The 19,465-nt window shown below is 35.8% G+C and overlaps 1 protein-coding gene across 1 annotated transcript in view; it reads left to right on the forward strand.

Annotated features, from left to right (window-relative positions):
- LOC131160171 (PH, RCC1 and FYVE domains-containing protein 1) overlaps positions 1 to 14,680 on the forward strand; it is a 31,054-nt gene extending 16,374 nt beyond the window's left edge. Inside the window, exons 3-9 of the mRNA XM_058115556.1 lie at positions 1,376 to 1,465; positions 1,578 to 1,664; positions 1,775 to 1,969; positions 3,327 to 5,441; positions 11,549 to 11,695; positions 12,977 to 13,344; positions 14,216 to 14,680. Of these exons, the coding sequence (XP_057971539.1) occupies positions 1,376 to 1,465; positions 1,578 to 1,664; positions 1,775 to 1,969; positions 3,327 to 5,441; positions 11,549 to 11,695; positions 12,977 to 13,344; positions 14,216 to 14,318 (3,105 nt within the window). The 3' untranslated portion in view covers positions 14,319 to 14,680. The remainder of the gene's footprint in view (positions 1 to 1,375; positions 1,466 to 1,577; positions 1,665 to 1,774; positions 1,970 to 3,326; positions 5,442 to 11,548; positions 11,696 to 12,976; positions 13,345 to 14,215) is intronic.
- The last annotated feature ends 4,785 nt before the right edge of the window (positions 14,681 to 19,465 follow it).

Below are 19,465 nucleotides of genomic sequence, written 5' to 3' on the forward strand. Positions count from 1 at the left end.
ACCTATTACCAGAATATTTCAGTATCCTAAAATAACATTTTTGAATTAAATAATTCATTTTATACATACTTTTTAATTAAAATTGAAGTAAAATGATCATATTAGTTTTAAATATAATTAAAATAAAAATGCCCGTAAAATTACAAGAAAAATTGAAATCAAATACTAAAAACGATTTACCAAATATTTTACTATTTTTCAAGTGTTATGTACAATAAGATTATTCTTGTAAAGTGAATCTTGAAATATAATAATTAAGTCAAAATAATATAACAAGTTTTATTTTATTTAGTATTTTAATATGTTTTATTTTTTATTTCAATTATTTTTTCAGTCATATTTTTTAAAATTTTTATTTGACTCGAGGACAAAAATGGGCATTTGTTTAATCAAGTTTTTAGTTTGTTTTAGTTTTATAAATATCAACCAAACAATTTGTTGGTTTTCAATTTTTAGTTTTTGTTTTTGTTTTTTTTTTTTTTCATAATTTTTTGACAGTGGTACCAAATGGTTGCTTCGAAATTCTACTGAATAATAACCGAGCGTTTAAACAACATTTGGTTGCAGCCCCTAGACACACTTTATTGTGTAAAAATTCTAATCAAAATTAAAATTCTAGCCCTCAAATAAAAAAACTTCAACTGTCCCAGATACTCTAAATAAGAGATTTCAAAAATGTGAGAGGTCCTAATAAATAACTGCTAGAGTAGCATGATCCATTTCTGCTGCTGCAGTGTGACCTGTATCATGACTATTCTCTCTCCACCCTCTTCCTAATTTTAACCTTTGCACCTGCATCGCTCTTCCACCCAATATAATGCTGATCAACTCCCACCTCTTTTCCTACATCTTGCCTCTATTAATTTAGCCTTTTGATTTTTGTATGTAGGTCAGCTGACATCATTTGCCTTTGATAAAGTGCCATATAATGGTTAGGTATTGAGTGATCAGATGCTAACTCTAAGTCTTATTTTGTATGCAACATTTCATGTTATCTTCGACGGATTTCTTTGATTTTGTATCTAATTTTGTGGATTTTTTCTTGTATATATATATATATATATATATATGTATATATATATTTTTCATGTTAATGTTTGACTTATTCTCAAAACTCAAGGAGTTCTGTTGGACTGGAAGTTCCTTAGTGTTTTTTTTTTTCCTTAACCTTTCAATCATTCCAAGTTTTGGTCTATGAAGTCCATCCATCTAGCATTGATTATTTTATGATGTGTTATTCCAGAATGAACTGCATTTCTGTTTGTCTGATCTGTTCAATTGTAATGGTGATGTCAATTATTTTCCTTTTTTTTTTTTTTCCTAGTTACTTAAAAAATGTTGATAATTGCAAAGTTGAATTTTTTCTTGATTTCAGGATGAGAAATTTTTGATTTGGTATTCTGGACTGAAGGAAAAACAGTTGAGATTGAGCTCAGTTATAAAGATTATTCCTGGACAAAGAACTGTATGTAAATAGAGTCTATACTTAACTTGTAATGCTCCACCCTTATTAATTGCAGTGATAGTTTACCAAGGTTTTTGTTCACTTGCATGGGTGGTGAATCTACTTGCTGTAGGTAAATTTCCAGAGACAACTTCGACCAGAAATGGAATCTCAATCCTTTTCACTTATCTATGCCAATGGTGAACGCTCTCTTGATCTGGTAATTTTTTTATACCTTCTTTTTGTTTGTAGTTATACATGCTTCTGTACATTCATTTCTATGTCTATAATTTGTGGGTTCAATATTTTCAATATTTGTCTTTTACATAGATATGCAAGGACAAGGCGCAGGCTGATTCTTGGTTTGTAGGCTTGAAAGCTGCAATATCTAGGTGTCGCTGTCATAGACCTTCAGCAACATTGCAGAATAACAGGGGTGCTCAAACTTGTTTCAATAGTCCAGTTGGCTATATTCGAAGAAAGCATAATCTAGGACTTCTAGAAGATACGGACAAATATTCTCAGGTTTCGGGCATGTTTATTTTTTATGGTTGATACTTGTTCTGAAGATAATTGTTCTTGTTTCTCATGATGAGTTTTTCTTGGAATTTGGATCTGTGCATACATGTGCAAAAGAGAGCATAGGTTGACAAATTTCTGATACTTTCAAACTGAGAATGATTAGAATTTGAGAATAAGTGGGACAGTACCTTGAAATATTGGGAAGTTGTGATGGAAAATTTTGGGAACACTGTATCCCCTATTGGGCAGCCTAATTAGTTTGACCTTGGAATGTTCACTTTGGACATTGCAGGTTCCAAGTCTTGGGATTGAGTGGGAACTTGGGGGAAAGGGGTGTATGATTTGGTGGTTTGGCTACCCCATATTGAGTTGCCCAAGGCCCACCTGGGCATTCCAATCCAAAAGAAAAACATATCTCAAAAAATCTGGGAACAATGAATAAAATTATAAAAATGAAGCATGGATTTGATTTTAGTATAAACAATCCATGTTAAGAAACAAAACTATATCATCACTTTCATGTTTTTTCTAGATTTTCTAGAACATACAATGAAGTATTTTAGAGAGATGTTCACAATACATATAAATGATCAACATATTTTTGCAATATGCTTGGTAAAAATGGGTTGCCTAGGTTCAGTAGGAGTTTTGGGTATGATTGGTTGTTGATTTTGATGAATTAGTAATCCACGTTCCATAAAACCTATTGCACTTATAGATTGTCCCTAATTGATGGCTGTGCTCATTATTTTGTGCTCCTTTTTTTGTCCTAACGCATCTTCCATTTCATGATTAAGAATAATTCAAAAAATTATAAAATTGTAAAATGATAAAATTCAAATTATAAGTCTATGCCTGTATGATCAGAAAATATAGTTGTTTATGTGCTTTGAGAAAAACAATAGGTCAAAACAGAAAAATTGACATACTAAAGGTTTATGTTGACAAGGTTATGAGACAGATGGAATTTTTTTCCTGCATGTAGGAACTGCAATTTCTTTTTTGCTTTCGGAGGTGCTTAAGAAATGAAATTGACAGAACTGCAAGCATTGTTTATCAGGTGCACTGATTCACTGAATTAATAGTAGTGCACCATACCACAATCTCCCTAGAAGATAGCTAATCAAGTAATATTTTATTTGGATTTTAATCAGTTGAGATTTTTGACTTTATTTGCTTTCCATCTTTATTAACTTATCTTTGGTTCTATCTATAGATGATATGTTAAGTGGCATTACTAAATTTGATTTTTTAAGTAAAATCTGTACTTGGAGTACTAAAAAATGACTGTGCCTTGATCCAAGAAAATGTTTATTTTGAGTATTAACAGACGTTCTTTGTGGTGTTCTGCATTCTGAAGGTGCACAGCTTATGCGGGAGTCCTACTCAATCTCTTTCAGAAAGGTGTTTTTCTGATGGCTTATCGCACTCTTCAGATAGCTTTTATTCGTCAGGATCAAGTCTGTCAAATATGAAAAATATAATGGATGCCTTAATTCCAAATTCTCCATATATTGAATCAGATGATCTCAAGATGTGGGAATCAATTTACACTACCCACGATTTTCGAACGAAGATGTCCTGTCAATTTGTCACACCTACTTATGGATCTCCACAAATAGAGAAGAATGATATTCTAAGGGATATAATGATTTGGGGAGAAGGAATGGGGGGAGGATATTTAGTTGGTGGGGTTAAAAGGATTAGTAGCCACAATACAGTTCAAGTTGATGCTTTATTACCCAAATTACTGGAGTCCACGGTGATGTTAGATGTTCAGAAGATATCTTTTGGAGGGAAACATGCTGCCTTAGTAACCAAACGGGGTGAAGTATTTTGCTGGGGTGAGGGGAGTAGGGGAAGGCTCGGTCATAAGATCAATATAGATGTGAACTACCCAAAAGTTGTTGAATCCCTTAGTGGGGTCCATGTAAAATCTGTCATCTGTGGTGAATATCAAACATGGGCTCTGACTCATTCTGGTGAACTTTATAGATGGGGTGATGATGGTGCTGATTTTTGTGGTAAGGAAAGAAATAGTTTCCAGGGGTTGCCACATAAACTTTCTGGTCCCTTGGACGGTATTAGTATATCTAACGTTGCATGTGGAGAATGGCACACAGCAATTGTTTCCACATCTGGGCAATTATTTACTTATGGAGATGGAACTTTTGGTGTTCTTGGGCATGGAAATCTGCAAAGCTTAACCCAACCAAAAGAAGTTGAATCTCTGAAGGGTTTATGGGTAAAATCTGTTGCATGTGGACCATGGCACACAGCTGCAATTGTGGAAATTGTATCTGATCACTTCAAGTTCAACACTGCAGGAGGGAAATTATTTACATGGGGGGATGGGGATAAAGGTCGGCTTGGGCATGCGGATCAAGAGAAGAAGCTTTTGCCAACATGCGTTGCGCAACTCGTGGATCATCATTTTATTCAAGTTTCTTGTGGAAATATGGTTACTGTTGGACTCACCAATTCGGGTACTGTTTATACCATGGGATGTTCTGCACATGGGCAATTAGGGAACCCTCTGGCCAAAGATAAATCAATCACAATTGTTGAAGGGAATCTTAAGGAGGAGTTTGTTCGGGAAATCTCATCAGGATCATATCATATTGCTGCCTTGACATCCAGGGGACTTGTTTACACATGGGGGAAGGGTGCCCATGGACGTTTAGGATTAGGTGATATTGAAGATAAACACTCACCAACTTTAGTGGAGACCTTGAGAGATAGGCAGGTTGAAAGTGTTGCTTGTGGATCAAGTTTTACAGCCGCAATTTGTTTACATAAATCTATAACAATTGAGGACCAATCGGCTTGTAGTAGATGTAAAATGGCATTTGGTCTTACTAGAAAGAAGCATAACTGTTACAATTGCGGTCTTCAATTCTGCGGTGCATGTAGCAGTAAGAAAATTTTGAGCGCGTCTCTGGCACCTAATAAAAGCAAGCCTTTTCGAGTTTGTGATCTTTGTTTCAATCATCTGCAGAGTATTACACATTCAAGTAGACAATTAAAGCTGGAAAATCACTCTCCAAGACAGCCACTGACCAAACAGATGGCATTATCTAACGAGAAAGAAGACAGGAGAGAAGTGACTCCTATGCATGGTCAACTGTTCCCAGTTGGACAGTCTGGTAATGAGGAAAGCCAATGCAATGAAAGGAACCCTTTTAAATACAAAGGGGAAAGCCAGCAGTATTTAGAACCCATTTCCTCGTCAACAGATGGTCTTCAAAGATGGGGACAAGTTCCATGCCCTGTGCTTTTTGAAATCTACTGTGGAGAAAATCCTGCTTCTCAGGCTCCCTTTTTCAAGAATGAATTAGCATCAGTTCCCTCAGTGTCATTTCTAAAAACCCCTCCAAGATCAAAATCGGCAATTTCTAATTCCATGAATGTGAAGGAAAGCTTGTCAGAGTCAGATAAGATCCTCGCTGAAGAAGTTCAGAGGCTGAGAGCAGAGGTAGTTGCTATATATGTATATATATAGCTACTTTGAAGTTCTGAAAATGTGATGGTTATCTCTCAAATAGAAATGCTTGCACATAGAGCAGCTCATTCACAAAAAAAATATGTTTCTCAGAGATACAAATATATACTATGCATAAAAGTACAAATGAAGTAAATCATTTTGCGGACAAAATATCCTTATCTTTTTAAAGACATAATATTTCTAAAAAGAATTAAATTAAACCAGAATTATATAAAAAAATTACATATAAAAAGTTTGTTTTAGATAGTAAAGGCTTGAACCTAAAAAAAAAAAAAAAAAAAAAACTCCATGTAGTTGAAAAAAAGAAAGAAAATAGAAGTAACAATTCTTTGCTATCTTGCAAATCCAATGTAAAGTATCTAATTTATTCAGATGAACAGTAATCTAACTTCTACAAGATAAATATCAGAAATAAAATCATAGACCTAGAAGTAACTCCCAAATAATAAAGGCCAAATTTATCGGGCATTAGGAGAAACTCACAAATTGACTCTTAAGTAAATGAAAATAGCAACTATAAAGCTTTTAGCTCAAGAATTGTGTATCTAAATTATTCAATTTCACTTGTAGTCCCTTGTACCACTTCAGTATGAATAGTAAATGTTATTTTATATATCCCTTGTACCATTTTAGTATGAATAATAAATGTTATTCTATATTTTCTAATTTCTAATCAAAAGAACAACCCACTGACACGAGATACAAAGAGTTAATACTGTTTCTAAAAAAATCCCAACTTATTTTTCGTCCAATCCACACAAAATATTTTTAAAATTGATTCCTATGCATTAAAAAGTTTATTAGCAGCACAAGTGCATCTTATAAAATTAAATTATTGCAAAATGTTTTTAAAAATGAAAATATGTTAAATATTTGTTTTTAAAATCATCTTTTTAGATGATAATACCCTTTACATTTTAAAGATACATTATGCATCTCTATCATTATATCATATAACAGCATTTTATGATTACATTTTTTCAAATATTTTTTTTGCACCCCTAAAGAGGTTCAATAATGAATTTCTTGTTAGGGATCTAGGAACAATAATCACACACACAAGCAAAACAAGCACACAAAATAAAAATACCAAATTTATGTGGTTCGGTCTAATCTGACCTACGTCCACAGAGCACACCAAATATACTATAACTTGGGAGAAAAACAAGAGGAGGAGACGCACACTCAACTCAACTCTTTTCACACTTTTCTCTCTCTCTCTCTCACCTTCAGCACTCTCACACTTCTCGCTCACTTCACTTGCACACTTCACACAACACAAATGTTCTTATTTATAGATACATAGGATAGATATAGAAAGAAAGGAGTTATTGCATTCTAATGGGATAATGAGCACATGGTATTTAATGGATCATTTTAGCACGTGATAATTGTCTTTTTGATGGAATGAATTTGGTATGCGGCTGCAGCTCATCCTCTTTAAGGCGTTTCCATTTTCTCTGTTTCCATATTTTCCCCGTTTCCATTTCAGCTTAACAATCTCGCACTTGGAGATGGAGATACAATAATCACACACAAGAAAAACAAGCACACAAAATAAAAACACCAGATTTACGTGGTTCGGTCTAATATGACCTATGTCCACGGAGCACACCAAATATACTATAACCTAGGTGAAAAACAAGAGGAGACACACGCTCAATTCAACTCTTCTCACACTTTTCTCTCTCTCTCACCTTCAGCACTCTCACACTCCTTGCTCACTCACGTCACTTGTCTACTTCACGCAATACAAATGTTCATATTTATAGGTACAAAGGATAGATATAGAAGGAAAGGAGTTATTGCATTTTAATGGGATAATGAGCACGTGGTATTTAATGGATTATTTTAGCACATGATAATTGTATTTTTGATGGAATGAATTTGGTACGCGGCTGCAGCTCATCCTCTTTAAGGTGTTTCCATTTTCTCCATTTCCATATTTTCTCCGTTTCCATTTCAGCTTAACATTTCTTCCCAAACCAGCTGCCTATTCAATTTTTTCCCTAAAAAAATCTGTACATGAACCATAAACAACACAGCACAGCAAATATTCCACATTTCCACAGAGCAGCACTATCCTTCCTTCTTCCAAAACCCTCAAAAGAGATAGCCATCATTCCATCGACCATTGCTGGACAAACCCAAGCTTCTCCCAACATGCCAAATAATTTATTCCAGATGCTCCAAGCAAAATCACAGCATAAGAACAAATGAGGAGCTGATTCATAATTCAAATAACAAAGTGCACAATCATCTGGAGATAACAGATAAGGCCTTCAAAGGTCTCCTGATTTGTAACTGATTGTTAGTATTGATTCTATTAAGTGCAATCAGCCAAATGAAATCCTTAATATTTGGGGCAGCTTTGGCCTTCCAAATGCATGAGAATAGAGGAAAACACGAGTTAGAATGAGTCAAAAACTCAAAAAATGATTTACAGTAATATACCCCCAAAGATCCAAAGCCTCAGACCAAGTATCACTGGCTGAAGAAAGATGACAGTTGTTCCATAACGAGAACAATGAGGAGAGTTCCATCATCTCCCTATCATTTAAATATCCTTTGAAATGAAAGTTCCAAGAGGGTGTTTGGTTCAGTGGATTGAGCTCTCGTCGTCTCTGTCCCCACTGCAGTAGACACTCCTAACCCCTTCATTTCTTGGACCAGAGATTGCATTACTAATGGTCATTTGTCTACTTCTATCAATGGCTCCATGGAAGATTACTTTAAAGTTGCAAGAGGCTTTAGATGGAGAGATCCCATCCCGCCATCTCTTTGTTATGGTCATGGAGGTCCATTCAAATTCCTTAAAAGAGCTGCTTCACATGGCAACTTGAAGTACTACAGAAAATGCAGCAGGATTCTAATCATAAATTTGAGCCTTTTGAGGACCTTATGATCTTGTCCATGGCAATGACAAGTCTGCTAGCAGTATAAAGCAAGTGCTAGACATATTTTACCTCCTCCATGTGTTTCAATTTAAACCAGCCAAGTCATCCTTATCTACATCCTATATTCCTGACTGCGACATGAACCAAATTAAGCATATCTTGGGTATGGAAGTGGGATCTCTTCCGAACCAAAGGAATCACGAGGGAGTGTGAGTTACTTGTGGAGAAAATCTCTTCAAAAATCAATTACTAGAACCATAAGCATCTCTCTAATGCTGACTGATTAAGTCTGTCCTGCTCAGTGTTCAGGGATCCTATTAAGTGTATTGAGAAAAAGCTTAAAGCCTTCCTTTGGAAGGTTAATGAGTGTCACTCCTGGGGCTGCAAAGTTTGCCTCATAAAAACTTTGCAAGCCTCTAACTGAAGGTCGCCTGGGAATTAAAGCTATTTCAGGTTGGAACTTGGCTACTGCTGAAAAGTTGATTTGGCTCATTTTCCATTTGTAATCTTTTCTTTGGGTCTCTTAGATTCATGCTTATAAGGTAAGAATAGAAGTATATGGTTGTAAAACCTCTTCCTCATGGTACCTGGATTTGGAAGAAGATCTGCTTTAAAACCCCTGTTGGTGATGGAAGATCTAACTCTTTTTGACAATTGGCACCCCTTCTGTCCTTTTGGGGCAACTTGTTTTCAAATGATATGGGTTTTTATATGAATCTAAAGTATCAGGCTTGATTACAGATGGGCAGTGGTGCTGGCCAAGAAGAACCTCCTGTAGAGTGGATGAAATAGGAAACAGTCTGCATTACCAGCCCAGGCTGTCCTTCCAAGATTCTGTGTTGTGGACCCTGCCCCTTCTGGCTCCTCCTCCTTTGCCACAGGTCAGGGCTTTATCAAGGCTCCTAATGTCACTTGGCACTCAATTATTTGGTTTTCAAATCCTATAGTCTTCAGCATGCTTTTGTATGCTGGATGGCTGCCCTCAACATATTGGCTACCCTAGACAGACTCAAGTCCTGGAAAAGAATGGAATACAGAGATTGTCTCTTCTGCAGTTTTCACTTCGAAAGCAGAGACCACCCCTTTCTTGATTATGCAAACACTAGCTCTATCTTTCATTTCTTTACCCTAGTTCTTTTTCTCTCCTGATCCTGTCTGGAAATCACACATTGGCCTCTTTCCCTTGAGAACAGCACCCAACCTTCTATGTGCAACCTCCCCTGGGCTGCCAAGATCTACCATATTTGGATAGTAAGAACTGAAGATATCTTTGGAAACTCTTCTGTCCAACACAAATGAACTCTCCTATTATATATATATAATTGTGTAAAAAAAAAATGCTTATAAGATAGTTAGTTGTTTCCTCTTGGCTAAGCTTCTTAGCTTGCCTCTCTGTACCATTCCCCTTTGTGCTAATATATTCTTACTTCTTTTTAAATGCGTGTATATATATATATATATATAATATTTTATGATACCTTGCAACTATTTTTCCAAACACTTGGAATCAACTTTTTCTTTCTAATTTTATGGTAGAGGCCAAACAATTTTTAGGACAATCTCAATAAAATCTTTTTCGTAATTTCTTTTTCAAAAATTCCTTTTCAAAAGCTACAGGGGTCCAAACTAAGCTTGGGTTGGGTTGAATAGAGTGAGGCATATATCAAGCCATTTCATCTTACAAGAACAAAAAGAATCTTATATGTTGATTTAATTTTTAGAATCTCACAAGATGAATGACATCACACCAGCAGCTGGTACTAAATGGCTTGAACTACTATCCACTCCACTTCTAGTTGAGTGTCCTCTTTTTGGATAAATTTGCTTCAGGCATCACCCCCCCACCCCCCCCCCCCCCCCCCCCCCCCCCCTACTCGCTGTGCTTTCCTCCAAAAGAAATCCATATAAAGCTGAATAATCTCCTAAAGTAGATTTCTCTTCTTCCTTTACTAGCCTATACTTTGAAAGTTTCATTTCTTTCATTAGTCTTTGATTTCCTTAACTCCTATGAAATGTTTTATAGAGGAGCTAGCTTCACTCCTGAGTATTAGTAATAGTAAAACTACAAATGTTCCACAAAATAAAGACTTTGAGAACACCCCTCTTTCTAAAAGAAAAAGGCATTTATATGAATATAAATAAGTCCAAGGTGGAAAAAATCCATAAGCATAAAATTGAGCGATTGCCTAAGTCGATTCCCCTTCTTTTTCTTTACAAACATATAAAATATTTACTTCTCTATTTTCGTATTTGGTTGGCTCACAACCTAATGACTTTGGCTTTTGGGTCAACTGGTAACTTAATACGTAAAAAAGCCATGGTTGTTAGGGCATTAGGTTCAGTTCCTGTTGTCCGCAGTTATCTTTTATTTGTTAAATTAAGTTTTTTTTTGTTCACCTTTCCATGGGGGTCGACTCATATGTTGTGCTGGAGAGTGTTAGGGCTTCACATATATTTTTGGTCCTCAACCTAACAGCTTAAGAGTGGTGATTTGACATGGGTTTTGATTTGGGGACAAGCACTGCAAGGTTTCTTGCCATGTTAATGGCTGCCAATGTTTGATGGCTTGAGATACATTGCTAACTTGGCTTTTTGCTCTAGTGGTGACAGGACATGATATTAAGGCCCTGGTTGCAAGAAGTTGTTAAGTTGAATTCTTATTTCCTGCATTTATTTTCTATTTACACATTATTTTGCTTTAGAAGCTATTTTCCCCCTACTGGGTTTTGATCACTATTCCTTTCCTATACATGCATTTGGGTTGCATGTGCAGGAATTGTTGATCTTGTTATACATGGTCAATCCTCGACTTAATGGCTTAGATTCTGGGTCCAGTGATGAATTGACAATCCTAAGCTGATTATTTTTGTGATGTGGTTATTGTCGCTGGAAAATTGTGTAACTGTTGAATCGTTGTTGTGCTTTATGTATTGTATATCTTCTTGAGGCATTCCTCTTTTTTCTCTTTTTTTCTTGGTTTTTTTTTAATATTAGCAAGCAATTATCATGATTCTATCTTAAAACAATGTTCTGTTGAATGAGACCATGTTTTTGCTTGGATCTGCAATCAATGTTTCTTTGTGGATACACGCAAAGCTGATTTGTGCATTTGTAGATGCTTAGTACAATGCATGTAAAAGAAAATTTCTTTTAATACTAAAATCATTGTGTTTTGAATAGGTTGGGAGTCTTGAACAGCAGTGTCGAGTGAGAAGTGATAAGATTGAAGAATGTCAACAAAGAACTGAGGAAGCTTGGTCGCTAGCTAGAAAGGAAGCTGCTAAGTGTAAAGCAGCGAAGGAGGTTATAAGAGCTTTGACATTGAGGGTATTGTTTTGTTTGTATTGTCATAATTTTCATTGTTTGAATGCAATTTAATTTTAAAACATTCGAAAGTTCTCATGTTTTGGCACCAGGTCAAACTTTGACTTCTGTTATTTCCCTCCCTTCCTCTCACACCACTGGCTCTAGCCCGAAACTTAGCCCCAACCCTCTTCTACTTGATGCATTCTGTACCTCCTGATCTCATGCTAGTATCTATTTTGTGGAAATATACCATTTCAGTCCAAGGGAATCAAAAATTGGGCTCCCTATCTAACTTGTATCTCGGAAAGGCTGATCCATATTTTTTTTGCTGTGTTCTTGCAAACCACGCATGTAACCTCTTTGGGTCATCATGGAAATGAGATTGTTTTGTTTTATTTCTTACAACATTTGAGGCACAGTCGTGAAATTGTGAAAAAAAATAAAAAATAAAAAAAACGAAAAAACTGGAAGCGAAGGTAAAATGAGAATTGGCTTTCCATGCTCCCTTCCAAAGAAACACACTAAAATATTGATTTTTTTCAAGTTAGAATGCTAACTGACAACATGAGATACACTGTCATTTGAAAATGAAAATTTCGGTTCAGCAATTGCAATAATTTAAATTTTTTAATGTTAATAATTGTTCCACACCACAATCCCTAAATATTATTGGAACCTATTCACTCTATTTCATTCAACAAGGGGAGTATATATTGATGAGTTGTGGTAGTGAATGTCATTGCTTACTTTGTCTTCATGACATATCCACATGCTTTATTGGAGAATAGGAAAATGTTTTTTGATTGTATCATCCTGTTGCTTTCATCTCTCTCTCTCTCTCTCTCTCTCTCTCTCTCTCTCTCTTCAATGTGATTAGAGCAGGATTACAGTCATGGTTTTTGGTACATTTATAGGAAGGTGATCTCCAGTCTACCTGATTAGTGCGTCCAGAGTGTTAAAATTGCAATAGATAATTTTCTGTTCAACTGCTTGAGAAATTATACAGGGGACCACCCCACCATGTTGCCCATCTGTGTGTTTTCTAGATGTGAAATGCCAGATGGGTCTCACCTAGCCACTCATATGTTTGATGGCAATGAATGTGGGACCCATTGGCACATTTTCACCTTTAAAAAACAGGCCCATCGACACGTGGAGTGGCAAGTTCTCTATTTGATTTCCCCATTTGATGTTACATGACAAAATAAAAATCATAATAGGATTATACTTCATTATTTGTTTGGTATATATGCTTTGAGATAATATGGAATGAATAATTTTTACTAATATTATTTGGTGCAGCTCCATGTTATGTCAGAGAAACGCCGTGCTGGAAGAGAAGCACTTGTTGAACCTGATGTGAAACTGCCTCGAACCCCAACTTCCAACCCTGCTCATTTGACCCATGAAGTTGTACTACTGAAAGGCCGACATGCAGACAGTCTATGCAACTCTCCTCTTGTGTTCCCTGATACACTGAAATCTATATATGGAAAAGACATGTGCTATGACAAAGCAACATCGATAGAGGATTCATGTGTGATAGATCCTATGCAAGATGGAACTAAAGTAAAGAAGGTTGAGTGGGTTGAACAGTATGAACCTGGTGTATATATCACATTTTTAACTTTGGCGGGTGGGCAGAAAGGGTTGAAACGAGTTAGATTCAGGTAATTTTTCTTCCCATACAAATCATTTCATGTAACTGGGGTCTTATATTGACGATAATTTGATTTGCTGTCTACTTTTGTACTATTTGTCGCAGGACAATTAGTCTCCTTAGGACATGTTTGTTTACATAATAACCACTTTATCTAAAACTTAAGCTGTTAGGATATGGGCCAACAAAGTATATCAAGCTTTGACAGCCTCCTGCATGTGCAGCCCAACAGCATGTGGAGAGATAAAACAAATGATAAACGCTATCCATTATAAGGAATACAATAAATTTTAAACACCACATAAAACATGGGCGACAAGAATAGAATCCAAGATCTCTTGGTAACCTTGTTCTAACACCATATTAGATTATCAGTTTACCTAAAAGTTTAAGCTTTTAGGTAAAGTAATAATCTAAAGTTGCATTTGGGTGCATGGATTTTGGACCTAGTATTTGGATTTGGGTGTTTGGACAAATTTCAATATAATTTTGTATTACATTTTATCCTATCTAATACAAATCTAAATCCAAAATCCAAACCCTCTCCAAACATGGGGTAACAGTTTTTAGAGGACTAAAATCACTGTCAAAGTCCACGTGTTCATGTTCTTTCAGTTTATAGTCACTGATTTGACAACTAATCCAAACATGCGCTAGGTACCTTCACCTTACGAAGATTGGCATTTTGAAAATTATGCTTTCGTTTTGAACATATTTTTTTTGGCCAAGTATTTCTTCTTTCTGTCATTATTATGGAATTGTAACGGGTTTCTATCTAATTCTCTTTTTTATTTGTCTCTCTTTATCCATGCTAGTGGTGTGTGTTTTCATTTGAATTGGCTTTGAATTAAGATATTGGTTGCTGGGACTTTGTTTTGTAGCCGGAAAAAATTCACTGAAAAGGAAGCAGAGCAATGGTGGGAAGAGAATCAAAGGAATGTTTATCAGAAGTATGACATAGAGGGATACACAAGCTCAAGTTAAAATAAGACAACAGCAAATTTTTCTCATCCCCAGTGAGAAATTTCATTTTTCATCGATCGCACGATGAATAGGTTTGGACATGATGGTTTTGTCTAGGATACGCTCGAGGGGGCAACCGAAGATGGAAATCAGAGTGCCCTTTTGCCTGCTATTCTCATCTAGGTTTCATCTACCTTGAGAAGCCTCTGGTAATCAGCTCAAGATGCTGCAAGGAAATCTTTGCAGTTTGGTTTTTTATTTTTATTATTATTATTTTATAATTGTTGTATCTAATTCGTATCAAACATATTCATTTTGATCAATCTCCTGCCTGTATCATCTGGTGTACAGTCATCAATAAGAAGCATCCTTCTATCCCTTAATTTAGCTGCCCAAGCTTTTTGAAGAATTGGTTCAAAGGGCTTAAGAGTTTAATAACGACATTTTAATACAAGTTATGGCGGGTATTGCCTCAAAATTTAAAGGCAAATCGATTCTTTGAGAGAACATTTGTTTCACAGGTTAAACAAGAGTAGGTTTGCCAAAGCTCTCACTAGGCATGCTTGGTATGACAGAAGTGAGGGATTGGATAGGTTAGGTGGTGGATCTTTCGGGCACATAAGCTAAGTTTGTAAGTCTCCCTTTGCTAAGAGCAAACGCTAAGCCTTTCGTACACAAAAAAAGAAGAAGAAAAAAAGCCGACTCATTTCTCTTTGTCCTGATGACTTGCCAATAGAGACATGACAACCATCATTGTCAGTCCAATACAATGGTTTAGACCCATATGGCCGTGTCCCATGTGTGCGCAGAGAGAGAGAGAGAGAGAGAGAGAGAGGATTTATCTAAAAACAAAGCTTCCTGCTGAAAAACAAAGCTGGTGAAATGCAACATGACTTAACAAAGGTCAGGGCAGTATGAACCTGTACACAGCCATTTTAGTAACTTATTTCTTTGTAAAATGGATTATTTTTTTTATACCCAAGGTCCAAAATTATTGAAAAAGTGCTCTTTTGCTTGCATAATTTCCTTTTCTTGACTTGATTTAATTATTCCATTAAATGTATTATGGGCTTAATGATTCCATTTATAATGTTGACTTATTGATTTAATTAGTTGGTATTAAAAGATAAAATCTTGAAAAAGATTAGTAAAATTCAAAGTGATTTTCTAGGAAATAATAAGTATGGATATTAGGGCCCATTTAGTTATAGAAGATAGTTTTCATTTTTCATATATTTTAATTTTCTAAAAAAATAGAAAAATGTTAGCTAATTTGTTATTTTTACAACATTTGCGTGAAATGAGTTAACAACAATAAATAATTTTGACAATGGAAGTAATTTTTTTTATTTATAATTTTTTAATTAATTATAAAAATGTTACCTTGTCTTCTATGAAATATATATATTATTTTTCTAAATTTCTAGCTTTTGCTTTGCAGTGGGAGCATGAATTAGCATCTTGGACTATAATTTGTGTAATGTATAAAGTTCTGTTTAAATCCAAACAAATATAAATTCAATCATAAAATCCATGAGTCTAAATATTATCATATATAAATTTTGAAAAATAGATTAACAAGTTGTCTTTTTTTGTAATTATTTTAAAATCTATAAATAAAACATGAAACAAGTTGTCTTTTTCTTCTTATTATTATTTTAAAATCATTTAGCCAAGAGATTTAAGATTCTCAATGATTAAAACTTGGCTCTTGATGCATAGGCTTTAAAGGACCAAAAAGTCACAATAAATATTATTTCTGTGAGTTAAGCCAATATTTGCCTCTTTTTTTATGATTTACAATGTGTGAGAGGCATGAGTTAGAATGACTTTTAAAATTAACTGATCATGCTTAGGTTTCTTTCAAATTTCATTTCTAGATTTGATACCTAGTGCAAATAATTTTGGTCATTCAACTCATCTCTAAGTACATGAAACTCTAATAGATTTGATTTTAACTTGAGAGCTTATGGAGCTAAAATGAGTAAATACTCTTAATAATTAAATTATCATTTAGTTTAGAAGAGTATTTAGAATGAGTGGACATTTTCTAAAAATATTTTCATGCTCAGTAATGATGTCCAGGTGTGTGCAAAAAGCGTCTAGGAGAGTGAATTTCTGAATACAACTCTTTGGACAGTGGTATGTATCCTTTAGATATGATCACAATTTAGAGTAAGCATATGAACCATGGAATAAGATGAAAACTTTACCGAATGTGATTGCGGTTGGTAAAGATTCCTTGTGGAGGATACGGTGAACAAAAATAAGAAGATTTTTATATTTTAAGCACAAAAATGTTGAAGATTAAACTTGAATAGTGGGGCGGTGGCAGCAAAATTTGACAGCAGCAGCTTCATCAACCGGCAACCCACTTCTGTTGACATTGAAGATCGGAGGCCACCAACCTCACCAACCAACCCACAATCTTTGATTATTTTGATTTAGAATTTGCTATAAATAGGTGTGTGTATGTAATGTATAATGTGGTGAAGAGAGGGTGAATAACCAATGAGCGAGAGTGATTTTAGTTCTCCTTTATAATTCAGTTTGAAATAAATTGATAATGTTTATTGTGAAATTGATCCTCATTGAGTTTCAATCAGAACTAGTGACTGAGTGTCCCCTCCATCTATTAGTGGTATCAGAGCGTCCAGGTATGCCAAAATTCACCAAATAGAAGCAAATAGAGAGAAATTCAATATTTCTCCAAGATTTGAAGTTGCTCAAAATCCAAAATTGAGCATACCATTGTGAAATTCACGTCGAGATGATTCTAACGGTGAAAACCGTGCTTTAAACAGAGTTCGAGAGCCCCCACACGCGCTTGCACGCACTGACAGACGAAAAAGCTTGTTTCACACGCGCCACACGCGCTGGCGAATATACTGACCGCCGCTTCACGCCCTTCACACGCCTTCTCTGCCCGGCTGACGTGATTCGACCCGTAAACCTAACCCACAACTTACTTCAGCAACTCGCGTCCAGCTACCCAGCCCATCAACCCATTTTTTAGACTCGCGTGCACAACCCGAATTAGTGACTCGAATACGACTTGACTTGGCTTGCTGACCTGTGTCCAGTTGCCTATATGCGGCATGCGCAGAATCCGCCATGTGTTTTAACGGTAACAACTAACGCCATTATTATCCGTTAAGTCAAACCGTTTTTGAAAAAAAAAAAAAAACGATTCAGAAGTTTTGGCTAGTTCAGTGATTTTTAGACTGGTTCTCTGCAATCCAAAATCAGTTCCTAAGGTTTTTCATCCTTTTGAACACATTGGTGGCATCAGATTTGCCAAAATCTATTCCAATCACTCTGTTTTTGATATATTAAACCCAATGGCTAACGGTACTACCTAAGCGGTCATTCCAAAGTTGACTTGGGAGAATTATGACAACTAGTCTATTCAAATGAGAGCCTTTCTAGGTGCTCAGGATGTCATGGACATCGTTGAAGATGGGTACAGAGAAAGTCCATTGAAAGAAGCTGAAGCAGCTATGTCTGATGCTCAAAGAATGACCTTGCGAGCCGATCGAAAGAAGGATTGCAAGGTGAAGTCCATAATCTCGCCTTCGCCAAGACATCCAAAGAAGTTTGGGACTCTCTCCAGCGAACACACAAAGTTGTAGACAAAGTAAAGAAGATTCGTCTTCAAACATTGTGAGGTGATTTCGAATCTTTAAAAATGAAATTTACTGAATCTATTGCTGACTACTATACACGAGTTATGGTAGTATCAAATCAATTAAGAAGAAATGGAGAGACTCTCAATGACGTGAGAATTTGTGAGAAAATTTTGCGATCTCTGGATCCAAAATATGATTATATAGTTGTGACCATGGAAGAAACAAAATATTTGGAAACCATGTCTATAAAAGAACTTATGAGCTCACTCCAAGCCCATGAGCAGAAAGTCAACAGAAGGAGTGATGATAAAGCACCAGAGCAAGCCTTCCAAAAAAAGTTGTCCCTCATTACAAATAGATACGACAAAGGGGGGATGTCACAGCGAGGAAGAGGATGAGGTCAAGGATCTCGTGGAAGAAATTATGGAAATTTTGACTCCAGAGAAGGTCGCAGAGGCGGAAGAGGTCCCACTAGAGAAGGACGAAATCAACATAACTATGTCCCACGAGGCAGAGGACAAGGAAGAAGAGGAGGATACAATAACCGTCCAAGTGTAGACAAAAGAAATGTTCATTGCTACAACTGCCATAAGTACGGACACTACAGCAATGAGTGTGGAGGTAATCCCCACAATCACGAAGTAAATGAAAATGCTAACTTTGTAGAAAAGGAGAAAGCTGGAAGAGAATCGTTGATGCTGATGGCACACAATTCAACCCACCAAGACCAAAATGTTTGGTACCTTGACTCTGGAGCTAGCAATCACATAACTGGGAGAAAAAACTTGTTTAATGAACTTGATGAGAAAGTTCAAGGAGAGATATCATTTGGTGATCTCTATAAAGTCTCATTTTGAGGAAGGGGAAATGTCCTTATCAAGAGGAAGGATGGAGACCACGCTTCTATCTCCAACATGTACTATGTGCCAGCCATGAAGACTAATATACTTAGTCTCAGACAACTTGTAGAGAAAGGCTACCAAATTAGCCTTAAAGATAAGCAGATGGTGATAATAGATGCTTGAGGTAAGCTTATTACTCGAGTACAAATGGCAAAGAATCTAATGTTTCCGCTTGCCATTCAACATGATACGCCAAGGTGTTTGAGTGCTATCATTAAAGACTGGTTATGGCATCTAAGGTATGGATATCTAAATTTTGAAAGTTTGAAACAGTTGGGAAGCAAGAAGATGGTGAAAGGCTTACTCAACATTCACAACCCAAATGTGATATGTGAAAGCAATGTTCTAAGCAAGCAACACATAAACAACTTTGGAAAGCAAACTGACTGGAGATCTACTATAATGACCCTAAATTTCTTAATATAAAATGTCACATAATAGATAAAATGGTCAACCCAAACCCGTGGGTAACGGGGACACCTGTCAGTCCCAGGGGAAACCTAAGCAGCAGTAAACATAAAATCTCAAACATCCAACCATAAAACATAATACCAGAGCTTATTATATCATCAAAATACTGTTACTATATACAACCTCCAAAAAGTAAAAATAACACTAGGGTCATGTAACAAAATCT

This window comes from Malania oleifera, chromosome 7, assembly GCF_029873635.1.
Source record: "Malania oleifera isolate guangnan ecotype guangnan chromosome 7, ASM2987363v1, whole genome shotgun sequence".
Lineage (NCBI taxonomy): Eukaryota > Viridiplantae > Streptophyta > Magnoliopsida > Santalales > Ximeniaceae > Malania > Malania oleifera.